Below are 21,497 nucleotides of genomic sequence, written 5' to 3'. Positions count from 1 at the left end.
GTGTATTTCCCACCGCGAAGCATGGAGGAGGTGGTGTGATGTTGTGGTGGTGCTTTGCTGGTGACACTGTCTGTATTTATTTAGATTTCAAGGCACACAACCAGCATGGCTACAACAGCATTCTGCAGTGATACTCCATCTCATCTGGTTTGCGCTTAGTGGGACTATCATTTATTTTTCAACAGGACAATGACCCAAAACACACCTCCAGGCTGTGTAACGGCTATTTGACCAAGGAGAGTGATGTAGTGCTGCATCAGATGACCTGGCTTCCACAATCACCCGACCTCAACCCAATTGAGATGGTTTGGGATGAGTTGGACCGCAGAGTATAGGAAAAGCAGCCAACAAGTGCTCAGCTTGTGGGAACTCCTTCAAGACTGTTGGAAAAGCATTCCAGGTGAAGCTGGTTGAGAGAATGCCAAGAGTGTGCAAAGGGTGGCTACTTTGACAAATCTGAAATATGTTTTGATTTGTTTAACACTTTCTGGTTACTACATAAGTGTTATTCCATAGTAATGATGTCTTCACTATAATTCTACAATGTAAAAATGTCAAAATAAAGAAAAACAATGTAATGAGTAGGTGTCCAAACCTTTGACTGGTACTGTATACTAAAACACAAACTGGCCCCTACATATTTCATATCCATAACATGCAACTATAGTATAGTCTTATGTTCTCAGAATTACTGTATGTTCCTTGATAAACAGTTACCCTCTCCAGCCTGGTGGGACGCTGCTTCCGGCGTCTGCGGTGGCGCTTCAGTAGCCTAGAGGCTGTGCTCTGTTCTGTGGTGCTGCTGAACCTGAGGGGAGAAAGCCAGAATGGAGGCGTTAACCTTTCCCTAAGGAAGCCTGTAATTGGCTCAGCAACTATATCTCAAACACAACTCGGTGTCAATGTGAAACAGTAAAAAAAATCTAGGTTCCTGGATATCACATAAGGGGTTCCCCAAGGCTCTATTTTAGGGCTTGTTTTGTTAACCATTTATATAAATGATATAGACAAAGTGGTGATGCTGGGCCAAATAAGTTCAAGTTATTAAACAGTCGTGGTTGACGGCCCATGCTCTGTGTGTGTGTCTGACCTGCTCATGGTGTCATCGTCCGAGTCACAGAAGCTGGTGGTGTCCAGCTCGCTGCTCATGATGGTGGAGGCACTCTCGTAGCCTGCCAGGTGGCGCTCCCGACGGCTCTGTCCATTCAACCGCGGCCCTTTGGAGAGCAGAGGGACAACAGAGATAAGGACGATCATGGGGGAAACGAGCATCGTCCAAACATTACTCCTTTAGTACCTAGACTAGAGCATATCACGTATATGCCACTTTGCCAAAGCGACAGTACAATTAACCCAAATTTTTTTTACCCCTTTTTGTCCCGAATTTCATGGCATCCAATTGGTAGTTACAGGCTTATCCCATCGCTGCAACTCCCGTACGGACTCGGGAGAGGTGAAGGTCAAGAGCCGTGCGTCCTCCGAAACACAGCTCAGCCAAGCTGCACTGCTTCTTGACACAAAGCCCGCTTAACCCGGAAGCCAGCCGCACCAGTGTGTCGGAGGAAACACCGTACACCTGGCGACCGTGTCAGCGTGCATTAAGTCCGGCCCGCCACCAAAGTCGCTAATACGCGATGGGACAAAAACATCCCTGCCGGCCAAACCCTCCCCTAACTCAGACGACGCTGGCCCAATTGTGCGCCGCCCCATGGGTCTCCAGGTCGCAGCCGGCAGCGACAGAGCCTGGACTCGAACCAGGATCTCTTAGTGGTACAGCGATGCAGTGCCTTAGACCACTGCGCCTCTCGGGAGGCCGTACAATTAACCTTTTTAGTCATTTAGCAGACGCTCTTATCCAGAGAGACTTAGTCACATACATTTTTAGGATGTGTATGTAATGCCTGCAGGAGTTGAACCCCCGACCTTGGCGTTTCGCGCAATTTTCTTACCAACTGGACCACTCAAACAGTTACTGACCATGCTGCTCCATGCTTTCCCTCCGTCTGGGCTTCTCCCTTCTGAATGACACCACTGACTCTGTCTCAGTACGCTCATCCAGGTTCTCAACACTACCCGCCACATTGGGACTGGAGGAAGAAAGAGGGGGGAGAACAAGGGGGATGAGAATGAGGAGGATGTTTTAGAATGCCATTGTCATTAACGGAAAAACAACTCCAAGTCTCAGTTTCCTCTTTTTTGACATATCGTAAAGGCATCCTGATGAATGTAGTCAGCATTTTTCCTGTTCTCCCTCTGAAATGTTCTTCTCACAATCCCAATCCACTGTACCGTTCAATCATTAGATCATTCACTGGAGCTGCCACTTTTTATTGCATTTACTTAACTCCCAGCCGTGTGTGTGTGTGGATCAGGCTATGCTGTAGGGCTTCAACCTACTGGAACGACGGGGGTCTGGAGTCTCCGATGCCCCCTGTCCTCTCCACCGGTAGGGGAGGCAGGGGGGGAGGGGGGGGAGAGGACTCCGTACAGACCTCCACCGGGGGAAGAGGGGGCTCCGCAAGGGGACTGTCTGAGGATACCAGCTGGAGAAGGAGGGGGGGAGGCAACAGAAACAAAGTCGAAAAACTGACCTATTCACACAAGCGAACGCCATGCTTGCTCACCTACCACCAAACTAGCATGCTGTCAAAACAAACATCAGCAGGACCACATCAGTGAAAACAAGATCCAAGTTATTATTATTGATAAAGAACTCAACTCTGTATTGAAATATGTCTGTAATCATTGAGACAAGTGAGAAGTATTGAGGTTACTGCTGACTGGGTGGACAAAGTGCCATGCAACACAATCAGTAGAAGAAAGGTGAAAGCCAGCATCTTACCCATGACACAACTCTCCCATTGAAACAAGGTAGCTTGGCAGCATCATCCGAAATCTCTTCCTTCACCACACTATGGACATACAACACAGATCGAGAGATAAGTGATACACACACCCTATTGACATACCACACATACAGAGAGCGAGAGATCTCAAACATGCCATTGTTCATTTGCTTCAGGCAGAGTGGATGTCATGCTCACTCAGACCTACAACATTATCTCAAAAACAAAAATGGATGAATTGTGCATCGCTAAGTCTATACTACAAACATTTTTGATGAAATATGGAGCCTACTTTCCTTATTATTTCAAATAGGTACTTTTAGTATCATAGTTATTACCTTACACACTTGGTTTGTGAAACCAGACCTAAATGCCACTATCGCACAACAGCATCTCTAGACACACAAACAGAATCCTTCTCCCTCTTCTGGTGCTTCATCACATATTCCTTTCCCTCCTGTCTGGGTTGTGGATGCGTATTATTTGGTCTGTATGCGTTTATCCACCCATCTCTCCTTTGTTGGAATGCCCGGGTGCCTGTCCATGCCTGTCACTGTGTGAGAGAAGGCATTTTTCTGTGTATGGCCTTGTGATTATCGTCCCATGTCCTCCATCACTTGAGCCAAAGACATTATGAATAACCGGACACTGAAGAGGATTTACAGTTTATGATAAGCACGTGTATTTATTAATAACAAATGTGGGTTAGAGATGTCCTCGATTGTTGCTGATCACCTGTACAGGAAGGAACATGTATTAGGAGTACGAGTTGGGAGCGCCGGTAATTGGTGCGTCGCGGAAAGCTTTTGCTGTGCTTCGCCCGTTGTTATAACTCTTTATGTTTGCGTATTTACTGATCAAAAGTAACAAGTGCAATGTGATCATGTTTAACAATCAAAACTTTAAGGCAAAGCTGTAAAAATGTAAATGATTACCTTGTATTTCCCCGTTGATTGAAGCGGGTATCTTTTTTGCACGATTGGTTAGAGCCTGTAAGTAATTATTTCACTGTAAGGTCTACTACACCTGCTGTATTCGGCGCACGTGACAAATAAACTTTGATTTGATCTGTTCGAGTCTAGGTTGAAGATAATCTTTGGTTTCATCTAAAAAAAATGGATTATCTATTATACTAAGATAGTCGAGTGACTGCTCTTGCAATGTAAATACATGTCCTCAAAAGATGGAAGGCAGTGGGAGGAAGAGAAATCTGGAAAATATTTTGGGGTCTTTTTTGTGTGTGAAATATTTTAGAATATCGAACTAATTTCAAGCAATTCTATGTATTTTGCCATGGCTAATGCAGTGTTCCTCTGTTCATAACGCAATCAATGGGCATGTGCTCTGAAGCAACGCTGGCCGTTAGACCGCACTCAACGAGCTGTATAAAGGCCATAAGCAAACAAATAAATGCTCATCCAGAAGCGCTGCGCCGAGTGGCTGGGGACTTGAATGCAGGCAAACTTAAATCTGTTTTACCTAATTTCAACCAGTATGTCACATGTGCATATAGAGGGAAAAAAAGCTCTAGATCACCTTTACTCCACACAGAGACACATAAAAAGCTCTACCTCGCCCTCCATTTGGAAATCTGACCAGAATTCTATCCTCCCGATTCCTGCTTACAAGCAAAAACTGAAGCAGGAAGCACCAGTGACTCAGTAAGGAAGTGGTCAGATGACACGGATGCTACAGGACTGTTTTGCAAGCACAGGAATATGTTCCTGGATTCATCCAATGGCATTGAGTATACCACCTCAGTCATTGGCTTTATCAATAAGTGCATCAACAACCTCGTCACCACAGTGACGATACGTACATATCCCAGAAGCCATGGATTACAGGCAACATCCGCATCGTGCTAAAGACTAGAGCTGTCGCTTTCAAGGAGCAGGACACTAATACGGATGCTTATACGAAATCCCGCTGCCCCTCAGACGAACCATAAAACAGGAAAAGCGTCAATACAGGATTAAGATTGAATCCTACTACGCCGGCAGGGCTTGAAAACTATTATTTATATATAATAATGACAACAATAGTGAATTAACATTTTTATTTTAACCTAATATAATACATTAAATTAATTTGGTCTCAAATAAATAATGAAACATGCTCAATTTGGTTGAAATAATGCGAAAAACAGTGTTGGAGAATAAAGTAAAAGTGCAAAATGTGCCATGTAAAAAAGCTAACGTTTAAGTTCCTTGCTCAGAACATGAGAACAAATGAAAGCTGGTGGTTCAATATTCCCAGTAAAGAAATATTAGGTTGCAGTTATTATAGGAATTATGACGCGTCGACTATTTCTCTCTATACCATTTGTATTTTAAATACCTTTGACTATTGGATGTTCTAATAGGCACTAGTATTGCCAGCCTAATCTCAGGAGTTGATAGGCTGTGATCAAGCATTGCTAAGAGCTGCTGGCAAACGCAGTAAAGTTTGAATGAATGCTTACGAGCCGGCTGCTGCCTACCACCGCTCAGTCAGACTGCTCTATCCAATATCAGATCATAGACTTAATTACAATATAATTATCACAGAAATACGAGCCTTTGTCATTAAAATGGTCAAATCCGGAAACTATAATTTCGAAAACAAAACGTTTATTCTTTCAGTGAAATACGGAACCGTTACGTATTTTATCAAACGGGTGGCAACCCTAAATCTAAATATTGCTGTTACATTGCACAACCTTCAATGTTATGTCATAATTATGTAAAATTCTTGCAAATTAGTTCGCAACGAGCCAGGCAGCCCAAACTGTTGCATATACCCTGACTCTGCGTGCAATGAACGCAGAGAAGTGCCACGATTTCCCTAGTTAATATTACCTGCTAACATTAATTTCTTTTAACTAAATATCTAGGTTTAAAAAAAATATACTTATGTGTATTGATTTAAGAAAGGCAAAAGATGTTTATGGTTAGGTACATTCGTGCAACGATTGTGCTTTTTTCGCAAATGCGCCTTTGTTAAATCATCACCCGTTTGGCGAAGTAGGCTGTGATTCGATGATAAATTAACAGGCACCGCATTGATTATATGCAACGCAGGACAAGCTAGGTAACCTAGTAATATCCTCAACTACGTGTAGTTAACTAGTGATTATGTGAAGATTGATTGTTTATAAGATATGCTAGCTAGCAACTTACCTTGGCTCCTTGCTGCTCTCGCATAACAGGTGGTCAGCCTGCCACGCAGTATCCTAGTGGAATGCAATGTAATCGGCCATAATCGGTGTCCAAAAACGCTGTTTACCGATTGTTATGAAAACTTGAAATCGGCCCTAATTAAATCAGCCATGCCGATTAATTGGTTGACCTCTAATAGAGCTCCATTTTAATGGAATGGTCTGCCTATCCATGTGAGAGACGCAGATTCAGTCTCAACATTTGTCTTTATTGAAGACTCATCTCTTCAGTAGGTCTTATGATTGAGTGTAGTCTGGCCCAGTGGTGTGAAGGTGAACGGAAAGGCAATGGAGAGACGAACCGCCCTTGCGGTCTCTGCCTGGCTGGTTCCCCTCTCTCCACTGGGATTCTCTGCCTCTAACCCTATTATGGGGTCTGAGTCACTGGCTTACTGGTGCTGATGGTTGAAGATATCCCTCTAGTGGTGTGGGGGCTGTGCTTTGGCAAAGTGGGTGCGGTTATATCCTGCCTGGTTGGCACTGTCCGGGGGTATTGTCGGACGGGGCCAGTGACTCCCGACCCCTCCTGTCTCAGCCTCCAGTATTTATGCTGCAATAGTTTGTGTGTCAGGGGGCTATGGTCAGTGTTATATCTGGAGTATTTCTCCTTTCGTATCCGGTGGCCTGTGTGAATTTAAGTATGCTCTCTCTAATTATCTCCCTCTCTCGGAGGACCTGAGCCCTAAGACCATGCCTCAAGAGTACCTGGCCTGATGACTTCTTACTGTCCCCAGTCCAGCTAGTCGTGCTGCTGCTCCAGTTTCAACTGTTCTGCTTGCGGCTATGGAACCCTGCCCTGTTCACCGGACGTGCTACCTTGTCCCGGACCTGCTGTTTTCGACTCTGTCCCTCTACCGCACCTGCTGTCTCTAACTCTGAATGATCGGCTATGAGAAGCCAACTGACATTTACTCCTGAGGTGCTGACCTGTTGCACCCTCTACAACCACTGATTATTATTTGACCCTGCTGGTCATCTATGAACATTTATAACAGTACATGGCCAAGATGTTCAATCTCCACCCGGCACAGCCAGAAGAGGACCTGCCACCCCTCAGAGCCCGGTTCCTCTCTAGGTTCCTACCTAGATTCCTGCCTTCCTAGGGAGTTTTTCCTAGCCACCGTGCTTCTACATCTGCATTGCTTGGTGTTTTAGGCTAGGTTCTGTATAGCACTTTGTGACATCAGCTGATGTAAGAAGGGCTTTATAAATAAATGTGATTGAGTGAGTCCCGCACCTTGAAAGCGGGAGTGCTACCCTTTAGCTCAGTGTGGATGTTGCTTGTAATCCATGGCTTCTGGTTGGGGTATGCATGTACGGTGACTGTGGGGAGGACGTTAATCGATGCACTTATTGATGAAGTGACTGATGTGGTGTACTCCTCAATGCCATTGGAATAATCCCAGAACATATTCCAGTTTGTGCTAGCATAACAGTCCTGTAGCTTAGCATCTGCTTCATATGACCACTTTCTTATTGACCAAGTCACTGGTGCTTCCTGCTTTAGTTTTTGCTTGTAAGCAGGAATCAGCAGGATAGAATTAAGGTCTGATTTGCCAAATGGAGTGCGAGGGAGAGCTTTGTACGCATCTGTGTGTGTGGAGTAAAGGTGGTCTAGAGATTTTTTTCCCCTCTGGTTGTACATTTAACATGCTGATAGAAATGAGGTAAAACTGATTTGAGTTCCCCTGCAATAAAGTCCCTGGCCACTAGGAGCGCCACCTCTGGATGAACATTTTCCTGTTTGCTTATGGCCATATACAGCTCATTGAGTGCGGTCTTAGTGCCAGCGTCGGTCTGCGGTGGTATATCAACAGCTATGAAAACTATTGATGTAAACTCTCTTGGTAAATAGTGTGGTCTACAGCTTATCATGAGATACTCAAGCGAGCAAAACCTCGACTTCCTTAGATTTCGTGCATCAGCTGTTTTTTACAAATATGCATAGGCCGCCGCCCCTTGTCTTAACAGAGGCCGCTGTTCTATCCTGACGAAAAAGCTTAAAACCCGCCAGCTGTATGTTACTCATGTCGTTGTTCTGCCGACTCGGTGAATCATAAGATATTACAGTTAATGTCCCGTTGGTAGGATATACGTGCTCGAAGTTTGTCTATTTTATTACCGATTGATTGTAAATAGACTAATAGGACCTAAATCGGCGACGGATCCTTACAAGGCACCCGGACCTGTGTCCACGATACCTCCGTCTTTTCCTCCTGTGAATGACGGGGATGAGGGCCTTGTCGGGTGTCTGGAGTAAATCCTTCCCATCCGACGAAGAAGAATTCCTCCAGTATGGGGTGAGTAATCGCTGCCCTGATATCAAGAAGCTCTTTTCGGTCATAAGACATGGTGGCAGAAACATCGACAAGTTAAATAACGCAACAACAAAAAAATACAAAATAGCACAATTAGTTATTGGGTCGTAAAACAGCGGCCATCTCTTTCGGCACCATTATCATAAATTATTTATCATTATTATACAGCTCGTTGAGTGCGGTCTTAAGGCCAGCATTGGTTCAGAGCATATGCCATTGATTGTGTTATGAACAGAGGAACACAGCATTAGCCATGGAAAAATACATAGAACATTTCCAGCAATTCTTCAAAACAGCAAAATGTACTTTCAGCTTAATGAAAGTGTTGAATTGCATAAAATTTGCTTTAGAACAGCAAAATTCCCTACGCTGCCAAGATACCTTTCTAACTAATGGACTGTTAGTTTACACTTCATCTTTTAATGAACTGTGGGGAGGTCACAGTAATGAAATATTCTACCAAACCTATTAAATTTAAAATGCTGATTACTTCTACTAGCCATTATCATTCACATGATGACAGAGAAGGCACCACAGGTTCCAAAGTGGTGTGTCAATTTGTACGCATCTTCTGGAGCCTGGAGCTTTTCCTGAAAATCATGACCTGGTCAGGTAAAACTCAGTCCTAATTGTAAGCTTTAACAGGGTCCAACGTAACGTTTTACCTCTCACTGGCCTGGACATGGTGTAGTTTTTAAATGCATTGGGGTCATGCAGAGCCTATAGGATGCCTGCTTTCTCTCCATATGCAGCTATTAATAGGCAATGTTTGGTTATTATATGCATTAAAAAGCTATTTAATATAATTTAGCAATTAAGTCGTTACTATATTCTTTAGAATTGCATTGTATTAATTTCATTTATTTTAGTTTCTAACGTATGTCATTGAGAATTTAAAAAAATTACATCTCAAAATATCACGCTGCCCCTTTAAGACAATTGCTTCGAAATGACATCTACCTGGCTACAGCAGGCTAACCAAGACAAATGCTAGTGCATTTTTGTAGGTTTCTTTTTGCAGACTCAACAGTCACCAGCATATTGATAGAATGTTCACTATTGTAAGTTTACTTTCGTAAAGTCACTTTCCCTAAAATAAATAAGCGAGTAGATTGATGGGGACTTCTGTTTTGCTCAGGACAGCTCGTGTGCGTGCGCAGTGTGAACGTAGCTCTGCTCGAGAAGTTGTGATTTGCTGGAGCATATTGGTGCTTGAATGAACGACCAAAGTGGTGTGCAGATTGAAAAGTAGGTCTACTGGGGCAAATGCTGTCTCGCCACATGTTTTCCGGCGGCTCTGCCTGAATATAAGACAACGTTTGTTGTTTTTTGGTAACATATGATGGGAGAGGGACCCTGGCCAATAACGTTTAAAAACCCTTGCTTTAAAGCGTGTTAGTATTTATATTGTGCAGTCACAGGCTATTATCTTCACTTGCAAATAAAACGCCTCACCCTGGTCAAGAAAAATAAGTCAAGATCTCCTGTTGTCTCACTTGAAATGCAACTGCATGGTCAACTTCACTGGCCTCTAAACTATATTGAGGTAAAGAAAAATACCATGCATAATGTTCTGCAACTATACTGAATGGCCTTGACACTTTTGAAGGGAATCAAGTAGGGCTGGGCGATATCTAATTTAGATTAATTTGAATTCATGTTTTTGCGCAATGTTCCAAAATAATGCTGGTTTTATTATTTGTATGAGTATTTACGGCCGCTTGTTCTCGTGTTGTATTTTTAGTCTCATATCTTTAGCTCCTTCTGTGCTGTGTGCACCTCCACATTTACACCAGAGATCTATATATAAAGAAGAGATGCACATCTCTGCCCAAACAAAGGAAGTTGTTGTCCCAAAGCCGGGTAGGCAGGCGACAAGTTTAGGTCCAAAATAAGCCCATAGAAACACATTGGGCTTATTTTGGACCGATTTTAGCTTGAGGGAGACCTCTCGCTTCATCTTTTCCTCTATGGTTTACACACATCAAGCCCCTCCCCCTGCCTCTCATGCCAACAAAATTGAGAGATTACAATTTCCTCTCTGACAAGCAGTTTCAACTCGCCATCTGCATTTGATGTTCGGTCCAACAGGATCGGTCATATGGACAAACACATTGAGACATTATTTTACTCTAATAGAGAACTTAACTTTTCTAACAAAACCCTTTTTAATGTCTCAACTACTCAAATTGCGTGCAGAGCAGACAACTAAAACGAGAGTATAAATGAATATTCAATCTGGAAAATGAATGCTCAATTTGTCACGCACAGCATTTGGGTACTGCTAGGAGCATTTTAGCCAAAGACTTATACTAGTTGTCTAGTCTTTTATAAAATGTGCAATAAGCATAAAACAATTATATATGGAAATAGAAACTCTCTCATTCTGAGAAATAAGGTAGGCCACTTGATTTCGACATCTGAACAAAGTGGACAGGCTAAGATGCTTTTCAAACAGTTGGAGACAGATTGTTGAGACCTGTGTTAATTTTCTATAGCTTGATGCCTACTACAAGAAGTGAATCAATATTAGTGAATGTGCATTGTTTTACTTAAATTTGTAACAAAAACGGGCATTTTCATAGACTTGAAAGCCAGATCAGTGATTAAGAAAAGTGGATTAAACTATTTTGATAAAATGATTAGTGGGTCTTATGGTTGTGGAAGGCTTATAAACTCAGGAAAAAAGAGAAACGTTCTCACTGTCAACTGTGTTTATTTTCAGCAAACTTAACAGGTGTAAATATTTGTATGAACATAAGATTCAACAGACAAACTGAACAAGTTGTCAGACATCTTTGCTGAAGAAAGTCACCAGGGACAGGTGGCATAATGTCAAATTCGTCTTTGGAACCACTCGATATGATTGGTCATATAAAAACCTTGGGACCCAAATGCATAACGAGTGCTCTCACACCCCCTTGTGGTGGTCTGAAGCAATGAAGCTGTGACGCTGGGTACCTCTAAGTCCGGCGGCGTTAAGCGTGCAAGTTTTAAAGGAGGAACCACTAATATGGTGGTGAGCAACGATTCTTTTCTTAGGCTGTGTTTACACAGGCAGCCTAATTGTTTGTAAATGACTTGATTGTTCAAAAAACAAATAATTGGGGATTTACATTTACATTTACATTTAAGTCATTTAGCAGACGCTCTTATCCAGAGCGACTTACAAATTGACATCGCTACATTTAATAACTTTGCAGATATGAAACAAATAGTAGGCATCCTGTCTACAATATATGACAAAGTGGCACTTTGGTGAACATAAATGGGCTGTATGTTTATATGAATGAATGAAAATGTATTTTCATGTCAAATCACCAGCTGGCAACCTATCCCTTATGGGATTAATTGACACATAAACAAACATTACAATAATTCACTGTGATAATTCAGTGATGATTCTTCTTTGTATTTAATAATGCTCTGAAGTTTAGGCTAGGTTCTCTTCTGTGTTGTGTTTCCTGTGTGCTTGGTTCTGATTGTTGCGTACCACCTGGCTGATACAGTAGTCGCTATCCTGGCCCACCTCTGTCAGGCGGATATCACACTCCACCATGCTGCTGTTGTGACACATGCCCTCCTCCAACACTTTACCACCATCCATACCCAGCCTGTTACAGGACAGGTTGATGCTCCTCAGCGTATTATTCTGGACCAGGACTTGGGAAAGGACCGTGGCTGTGGGCTCTGTCATTTCGTTGCCTCCCAGGTGCAGCCATTTCAGGGTGCGGTTCTTCAGCAGGGCCTGGGCGATGGCCTGGCCCCCCTCGTCCCCCAGCCGGTTCAGACGCAGGTTGAGGGACAGCAGGCTGGAGTTCTTGGCCAGGGCGTAGGCTATAGCCTGGGCCCCCGGCCCCCGAATGTTGTTGTCGTAGACAGTGAGGCTCTCCAGCTTACTCCTGTTGAGCAGCTTGCCGATGGCCCGGGCTCCCCGGTCCCCGATGAGGTTGTGGGAGAGGTTGAGCTCCTTGAGGGACGGGTGGTCCAGGAGGTTGTTCACAAGCTGACGACACTTCTCGTCATCCACTTTGCTTTGGTGGATCCTCAGCACCCTCAAGGTCTTACAGGACTTCAAGGCCTTGGCCAGCGACTCGCAGTCGCGGAAGGTGAACTCAAAGAGGTTCCACTCAAAGTTCATGCCGCATCCCTTGACCCGGTAGACCACGTGAAACTCCTCCAGATGGCTCAGCTTGTCCAGCAGGATGCCAAAGTCAAAGTGGTCCATGGATGGCCCATCCATGCCCATGTCACTGGCCGAGTCAGAGTTGTCGTCGTCCTCTGACTTCTGGGGTTCCTTGATTGGCGGCATCAGCTGTGAGATGTCCAGCCTCTTCACGTAGTTCCGGCACAGAGGCACCATGCCCAGCACCGTCTTGGGGTCAGTGGCATCAGGAATGTAGAGCTCGATGATGTTCTCCAGGTGCCTCTCAAAGAACATGCGTTTCCAGCTGTGGCCATATGAGGAGACGTCACACAGGCCCCAGCGTTGTTTGCAGCAGCGCTTCCAGTAGCCGTCGTCGCTGATCAGGTTGGCAGTGACCTGCAGGGGCAGGGACGGAGAGAGCCTCTCCAGGACATAGTCTTTGTGCCTGGGAAGAAGTTCTTCCAGGATGGGCTTCTCCTCAAAGTTTCTCACTATGTGTTGCAGGCAAAGATTGGATAAAAGGGGCACTACAGTGAGGGACCACTCTGGATCTTCTGCAATGATCCTGCGCATCTTCCTGGGGTCTGCAGCCAAGTTGAGTTTTGCTATTGGGGGATACATGCCAGCCCCAAGAGACTTGGACATTGTTGCAGTCATGCTTGGGAATTTTGGGGGGAATTACCTTGTTTTGCCTTTGTTCGACCGACGTTGCCGGGGATAAGATCAGAATAGGGACGCCTGTGTAAACGCAGCCTTCGAGACAAGAGAAAGTTGTGTAGTTGTACATGGTAACAGGCGTTGTAGAGCGGACAGATATTGAAAGCCTACATTCTCTCCATTACGGTCTTCCCCCCATTTGTCTCATAGCCTAATGAATGTCAGCAGTCCATAAGTTAAATGTACAGTCAGGGGGCCTCCAGTATAGCTGTATTATTTACATTTACATTTAAGTCATTTAGCTGACGCTCTTATCCAGAGCGACTTACAATTTGGAAAGTTCATACATATTCATCCTGGTCCCCCTGTGGGGAATGAACCCACAACCCTGGCGTTGCAAGCGCCATGCTCTACCAACTGAGCCACACGGGGGTATTATCCAGGAGATGATTAGCCTGTTGTAGATGGGAGGGAATTTAACTTACCAGGGAGGCCAGCACTCAAACTAATGGCATAATAAGATTTGTCTGAGGTAGAAAATAGCTTTTGTGTGTGTGTGTGTGTATCAGGGTTTCCTTTAGGAAAATGTGGCGCCGGACAAATTTAACGGACCCATATGCATTGGGTTCGTAACCCATTAGGGCATCCACTCAAGGTGCTCAGCATGACAGAAATCCCATATAGATTATGGTAATTTCTTAACAGAACATGCAATCCTGTAATGAAGCATTTTCAAACACTTGCCAAAAAGCAATTTGCGGAAAACCCTAAACAGCACACTTGATGAGTGGTTCCATATGTGACAAAAATGAAAATCTCTGTTCGAAACTTAAAGGGGGAATCTAAAGATGCAACAACTAGGATGGGTTGCTAATATGACTAGGATAATGCCTTTGGCTTCTGGACAACGGAAGAAAGTTGATATGAAAACCAATAGAACAGGAGAGAAATGGCATATCGGGAACATGCTGACCAAACCAGACGCGTCGCGTGCGCGAGCGTTGCAAAATAAATGTACACTTACACTACCGTTCAAAAATTTGGGGTCACTTAGAAATGTACTTGTTTTTGAAAGAAAAGCACATTTTCTGTCCATTAAAATAACATCAAATTGATCAGAAATACAGTGCAGACATTGTTAATGTTGTAAATGAATATTGTAGCTGGAAATGGCTGATTGTTTATGATGAATGGGAGGCGCGCTCCAATTAGGTTACCAGTTGAGTTGAGAAAATAGTAATAGGCCAAGCTCTTTCTAGTCATGCACCAAAACTGTTAACATGCAATTGCATTTAGAATTGTTGCACAATAAATTGACTTATAGAAGCATGTTTTACTTCAGAAGCAACCAGCAAACATCCCGCTCAAAATAGGCTCTATGATGTGAGTGTGACAGTTGTGTTGGATAAATAAGATGGGTCTCATGATGACTAACAAAAATACCCACACTATATTATGCAAATTAACCTATAGACCAAGAAGAATGATGGTCAAATGCATTTCCGTCAAATGGTATTTGCATCAATGCAAAATGTTTTTTTTAACCATTTCCTACAATTCTACACTTTCTTCACAAAAAACAAATTTTCTTCGGTTCTGCCACAAATTATATGAACTCGAGTAAATCTATTTTTAGAACACAAGGCGAGACAAATATGTGCACATTTATCTAGGCCTACACGCCAACAGTGCCTAATGTACCTCTTCAAATGAGTGGATTTGGCTATTTCAGCCACACCCGTTGCCGACAGGTGTATAAAATTCGAGCACACAGCCATGCAATCTCCATTGACAAACATTGGCAGGAGAATGGCCTTACTGAAGAGCACAGTGACTTTCAACGTGGCACCATCATAGGATTGCACCTTTCCAACAAGTCAGCTCGTCAAATTTCTGCCCTGCTAGAGCTGGCCCGGTCAAATGTAAGTGCTGTTAATGTGAAGTGGAAACGTCTAGGGGCTAGGCCGCAACAAGGGCTCAGCCGCGAAATGGTAGGCCACACAAGCTCACAGAATGGGACCGCCGAGGGCTGAAGCACGTAAAAATAGTCTGTCCACGGTTGCAACACTCACTACAGATTTCCAAACTACCTCTGGAAGCAACGTCAGCACAAGAACTGTTAATCGGGAGCTTCATGAAATGGGTTTCTATGGCCGAGCAGGCGCACAAAAGCCTAAGATCAAAATATGCAATGCTAAGCGTCGGCTGGAGTGGGGTAAAACTCGCTGCCATTGAACTCTGGAGCAGTGGAAACAGGTTCTCTGGAGTGATGATTCACGCTTCACCATCTGGCAGTCCGACAGATCAATCTAGGTTTGGCGGATGCCAAGAGAACACTATCGGCCCGAATGCATAGTTCCACCTGTAAAGTTTGGTGGAGAAGGAATAATGGTCTGGGGCTGTTTTTCATGGTTCGGGGTAGGCCCCTTAGTTCCAGTGAAGGGAAATCTTAACACTACGGCATACAATTACATTCTAGACGATTCTGTGCTTCCAACTTGTGGCAACAGTTTAGGGAAGGCCCTTTCCAGCTTCAGCATGACAATGCCCCCATGCACAAAGCGAGGTCCATACAGAAATGGTTTGTCATAATCGGTGTGGAAGAACTCGTATGGCCTGCACAGAGCCCTGACCTCAACAACAAACACCTTTGGGATGAATTGGAACGCTGACTGTGAGCCAGGCCTAATCATATATCAGTGCCCGACCTCACTAATGCTCGTGGCTGAATGGAAGCAAGTCCCCGCAGCAATGTTACAACATCTAGTGGAAAGCCTTCCCAGAAGAGTGGAGGCTGTTATAGCAGCAAAAGGGGGACCAACTCCATATTAATTCCCATGATTTTGGAATGATACTTTTGTCCATGTAGTGGATCGACTGGTTTATTATATCGTTGAACACAATCTTTAAAAAAGGCAGTAACTTCAGCAGTGGTGCGTTCTTGTAGAAGGCTATGGATATGCAATGGCATATCCTTGTTTTGTTCATTTAGCAGGCAAGACACTCTTATTTCCCAGAGCCCTTATCACAGTCAAGACACCTATTTATAGTAAATAAAACAATAACAGGAATAAAATAGAACAGAATATTTTTCCAAATGAAAAAAGTTTGCAGTGCGAAATTATTCACATCTTGCGTCTGGAACAGTTATTCCCAGAGCGGTCATTTGAAATGTGGCTCAATTTGGCGGGTTGAAAGAAAAACAATGCAGGGTTACAAACCAAAATGTTTTTTCCGATATGCAGACGTTTGATTTCGTATATTATGCCCGTTCTTCAGAATTGAACACGGCATGGTGATGAATTATGGACAACATCTGTTTGGTGAGTAGGCCTAGGCTTAATGATCCTGATAAAAGTATATGCTCTGTGTATTTATCAAGCTTATGTTCTTGCATATTTTGTGTGTGGAACCTGTTTATGTTTAGGGGGCTTAAAGCGTAGCCCTAGGCTAACCAATTATTCCTAATGCTTTGTTTTGGCTGGCGCGTGTGCTCGCATACCTTCGACCTTGGCTTGAAAATACAGTGGGGCAAAAAAGTATTTAGTCAGCCACCAATTGTGCAAGTTCTCCCACTTAAAAGATGAGAGCCCCAAAACATCACTGCTCTAGAGGAGATCTGCATGGAGGAATGGGCCAAAATACCAGCAACAGTGTGTGAAAACCGTGTGAAGACTAACAGAAAACGTTTGACCTCTGTCATTGCCAACAAAGGGTATATAACAAAGTATTGAGAAACTTTTGTTATTGACCAAATACTTATTTTCCACCATAATTTGCAAATAAATTCATAAAAAATCCTACAATGTGATTTTCTGGATTTTTTTTCTAATTTTGTCTGTCATAGTTGAAGTGTACCTATGATGAAAATTACAGGCCTCTCATCTTTTTAAGTGGGAGAACTTGCACAATTGGTGGCTGACTAAATACTTTTTTGACCCACTGTACCTTTGCTTGTCCATCTTGAGACACCATAGCCACTTTCCTCAAAATAGTCAGAATTAATCTAAGATAAGTCAATTAATGACAAATTATTGAGTTTTTGCTCAATAATACATTTAACTAAGATGTTGGTTGCAATATCTCTCAAGTGAAAAATGTGCATGAAAACGAGTCATCTATTGTTGAATGACACTTAATTGACTTATCATTGAAAAAGAAAAATTACCCAATTGATCATGATACTTTTCTGATAAAAAAGTGGGGGTGCTAAAACATGTTTACACCCTGATTTTTGAAAGTGAGGATGCAGCTGCTCCATTGCTCAGGCGCCTGTGTGTGTGTGTGTGTGTGTGTTTTCAATGGTTGAAGTTGCTAAATCATGGCGGTCATGCTTTTAAAAATCGCTGGAACTGTAAATGTGTAAATCTAACCTCAGGCAGAGCAGGAAAGGCTCATTTGTTAAAGAGAAAAGTCGACAGTCTGTGGCAGTGGCAGAGTGTTTTCTCCTGACTCTACTTAAGGGTCGAGAAGGAATGGGGTTTAGGTGAGGAGGAAGTGCAGCTGCTGTGAAGAGGGGAGAGTTCTGGCACTTAGCCCAAACACTGAGATTGCATTCCCAAATGGCACCATATTTGCTATAGTGCACTACTTTCTTTGCACTACCCATAAGGCACTGGTCAAAAGTAGTGCACTATATAGGGAATAGGGTGCCATTTGGGACGTATTCAAACACAGAGGGATAGAAAGACTGAAGACCCCCAGAGATGTATAGGCTATAGAACATCCTCTGTTTAAACAGTGCTGTTGATTAGGGAGTTGTGCATTTGTTTAATTTGCCTCTCACAAGAAAATATATTAGTTTAGGAACTGCCTGCATATTGGGACAGTAAAAACACATATCTAAATATAGGCCCATGTTCCATTAGCAGATCATGATATGCCTTCAGTCTAACTATTGGTTATTACTATATAATTAGGCCTACGTATTAATATATGAGTATACTTTCAAGGACAGAAATAAGGTTTCAGGGGTGAATAAAGGAGGCTGTTGAATAGCTACATCATGTGTGAATATAATACTTTACAATCAGTTACTTTGTGTCTCACTAAGAGAGCCAAACTTGTTACATTGTTGCCAAAAGTTTGCAACATTGCTGCAAGTCAGTCATAGCTAACTAAACTCAACGATTTAAGATGAAGTTGAGCCCCCACTAGTGTGGGCAGACTGGGGTTCTTAAGCCACATGAAATACAAGTATTAAAAACGACGGTTTTCAGCACCCAAAGAATAGCCTGCATTTACACAGGACACTAATGTGTATTTAGCATTAATGCAGGCTGTTCATTGAGTGCTGAAATTCCTCGTTTTTTTTACAAAAACGGTGCTCCAATCCGCCAACACTAATTGTTCACGTGGAGTTGACGGCTACTCAGTGGTGCCTTTTCAGAATGCTCGATTACATTCCGTAGGATGATGCTGGCCCTGGAATTATTAAAGACTAAAAAACGACCTTGTGCCCAAAGTCAGTAGTTTATCGCAGTAAAAACAACATCTCCAGCAATAGTTCCTAGTCAACAGACATGGGACAGTCCTACGTTAAGAAGCAATATCTGAATACCAGTGCCATTTCCTTGTCGAATAATTCAATTCAATTCATGCCTCGTGACAGAAATGTGTTCTGTCCAACATCAATTAGCCTAGGCCATTTAAGGCAAAACATAGCTGGCGTAGCAAACCAGCTTCAAAGCATCATCACATTAACAACCGTCCTTACCCGAAATCCTGATCCATAGATTTGAAGAAAAATTTATAATTCGGCTTGTTCAAAACTTGTTTGAAATCCAAAAGTGTTATGTCTTCAGAAGGAATAGGGATCTTCACCAGATACGGCGTCTCCTCCTCGTCTATGTGGTAGATTATTTTGGTTTCCGCCATTTCACCAGCCTTCTTCGGTCCCTCAGAACTTTACACACCGAGTAGAACAGTACGAGTGGACGAGGTCTGACCGTAAAGTTACCCTCTAAGCAAACTATTCTACTTCTGAAATCGCGACCATTTAAATGCTTCGGTTGGTTGGTTACTTGCAGCTGTCCTTGCATACATTAATTATTCGGTAGCTTTCCAGTTTGTGTTAGATAGTTTAATTCCCTCAGGTACGCTGAAATTCGTACAGTTTCCTAAAACTTTTTAGGCATCAACTGGGTAGGGAAAGAGGGGGCACAAAGCTATCCCTGCACTGCTAGTAGCCAACGCGGCGTGTGACGTTATAGGCTACATAGGCGTATCTTTACGCCCCTACATCCCCTTCCCTGCTCGGGACATCCAATTGAAATCCCAACAGATAGCCTAGTAGTATATAGGCCTACTCATGATAGGACTTTCACATGGTACAATAAAATTGTCTTGTACCTGATGTAAAAAAAAAAAAAAATCCATATTAAAGCTTATCTAATGATCTGACATATAGGATTTGACCCGGCCTGCTTTCACAGATGCACACAATCAGACAAAACAGAATGTTTTAAGACTGATTGGCATCTGTCAATTAGGTCTATCAAAGACAAATCACAGAACATATCACATTAACTCTTTGTGTAATAAGAAATATATATTTTTTAGGCAAAATAATCACAGGACCCAGAGTCACGCTGTCTCAAACCACAGCCTGAAATGGAATACAGGATGCACAATGTTAACAGGGTTGCTTTAGACGAGTGATCCATTGCTTCAAACGGAATAATCTTGGAAACCCAAAACCTTGTGTCAACGAACGATTACAAACTGAAGGACTCGGATGTGTCCTAGCAACAGATTGTATTTTGTAATTTTTTACATGTAGCCTTTATTTAACTAGGCATGTCAGTTAAGAACAAATTCTTATTTACAATGACGGCCTACCCCAGCCAAACCGGGACGACGCTGAACCATTGTGAGCCGCCCAATGGGACTCCCAATCATGGCCGGATGTGAAACAGTCTAGATTCGAACCAGGAACTGTAGTGATGCCTCTTGCACTGAGATGCAGAGCCAGAATAACAACCTATCCCTCAACGTAACCAAGACTAAGGAGATGATTGTGGACTACAGGAAAAGGAGCACTGAGCACGCCCCCATTCTCATCGACTGGGCTGTAGTGGAGCAGGTTGAGAGCTTCAAGTTTCTTGGTGTCCACATCAACAACAAACTAGAATGGTCCAAACACACCAAGACAGTCGTGAAGAGGGCATGACAAAGCCTATTCCCCCTCAGGAAACTAAAAAGATTTGGCATGGGTCCTGAGATCCTCAAAAGGTTCTACAGCTGCAACATCGAGAGCATCCTGACCGGTTGCATCACTGCCTGGTACGGCAATTGCTCGGCCTCCGACCGCAAGGCACTTCAGAGGGAAGTGCGTACGGCCCAGTACATCACTGGGGCAAAGCTGCCTGCCATCCAGGACCTCTACACCAGGCGGTGTCAGAGGAAGGCCCTAAAAATTGTCAAAGACCCCAGCCACCCCAGTCATAGACTGTTCTCTCTACTACCGCATGGCAAGCGGTACCGGAGTGCCAAGTCTAGGACAAAAAGGCTTCTCAACAATTTTTACCCCCAAGCCATAAGACTCCTGAACAGGTAACCAAATGGTTACCCAGACTATTTGCATTGTGTTCCCCCACCCATCCCCCCTTTTACACTGCTGCTACTCTGTTTATCTTATGTGCATAGTCACTTTAACTATACATTCATGTACATACTACCTCAATTGGCCCGACCAACCAGTGCTCCTGCACATTGGCTAACCGGGCTATCTGCATTGTGTCCCACCACCCTACTGCTACTCTCTGTTCATCATATTTGCATAGTAACTTTAACCATACCTACATGTACATACTACCTCAATCAGCCTGACTAACCGATGTCTGTATAAGACTTGCTACTGTTATTTTTCAAATGTCTTTTTACTGTTGTTTTATTTCTTTACTTACCTACACACACACACACACACACACACACACACACACACACACACACACACACACACACACACACACACACACACACACACACACGTAAGTAAGCATTTCACTAAGGTCTACACCTGTTGTATTTGGCGCACGTGACAAATAAACTGATTTCATTTGATTTAGACCGTTGTGTGACTCGGGGGGCCACATAATGTGATTTCACCCCCCCAATTTAAAAAATATATAATTATGATTATACTGGTTACAGGGCCCAGTTTTTCAAATGTTATCTGCTAGGATTTCCCCAACCGGATAGGATATAATGTTTGAAATTGGGTTTTTCAAAACTGAAAAATTAGATTCAGTTCCTCCTGATTGGGTAAAGAATTTGGTCATCCAATGTCACCTTTAAATCAAAAAAAGGTAGTCTTGAAAAAGACACCAGTG

The 21,497-nt window shown here is 43.2% G+C and overlaps 2 protein-coding genes across 3 annotated transcripts in view; both read right to left on the bottom strand.

Annotated features, from left to right (window-relative positions):
• The window catches only part of LOC139536791 (segment polarity protein dishevelled homolog DVL-2-like), a 37,503-nt gene extending 18,149 nt beyond the window's left edge, over positions 1–19,354 (bottom strand). For both annotated transcript variants that reach the window (XM_071337414.1, XM_071337415.1), the window contains exons 1-6: positions 18,881–19,354; positions 2,843–2,912; positions 2,398–2,543; positions 1,978–2,087; positions 1,091–1,217; positions 718–808 (exon numbers count right to left, since the gene is read on the bottom strand). In XM_071337414.1, coding sequence (XP_071193515.1) covers positions 718–808; positions 1,091–1,217; positions 1,978–2,087; positions 2,398–2,543; positions 2,843–2,912; positions 18,881–19,041 — 705 coding nt within the window. In that variant the 5' untranslated portion in view covers positions 19,042–19,354. The remainder of the gene's footprint in view (positions 1–717; positions 809–1,090; positions 1,218–1,977; positions 2,088–2,397; positions 2,544–2,842; positions 2,913–18,880) is intronic.
• On the bottom strand, positions 11,755–13,215 carry LOC139536792 (dynein regulatory complex subunit 5-like). Its single transcript, XM_071337416.1, has one exon. The coding sequence runs from the start codon at positions 13,162–13,164 to the stop codon at positions 11,794–11,796; it is 1,371 nt and encodes a 456-aa protein (XP_071193517.1). The 5' UTR covers positions 13,165–13,215; the 3' UTR covers positions 11,755–11,793.
• Positions 19,355–21,497: the final 2,143 nt, after the last annotated feature.

The sequence above is a fragment of the Salvelinus alpinus genome, chromosome 13 (assembly GCF_045679555.1).
Source record: "Salvelinus alpinus chromosome 13, SLU_Salpinus.1, whole genome shotgun sequence".
Taxonomy (NCBI): Eukaryota; Metazoa; Chordata; class Actinopteri; order Salmoniformes; family Salmonidae; genus Salvelinus; species Salvelinus alpinus.
The sequence above is the reverse complement of the archived record's forward strand: the minus strand, read 5'-3'. Positions and strand labels throughout refer to the sequence as shown.

Bases quoted from the DNA above. Each gene is read 5' to 3' on its own strand.
- LOC139536792 (XM_071337416.1), bottom strand. From the start codon at position 13,164: ATGACTGCAACAATGTCCAAGTCTCTTGGGGCTGGCATGTATCCCCCA.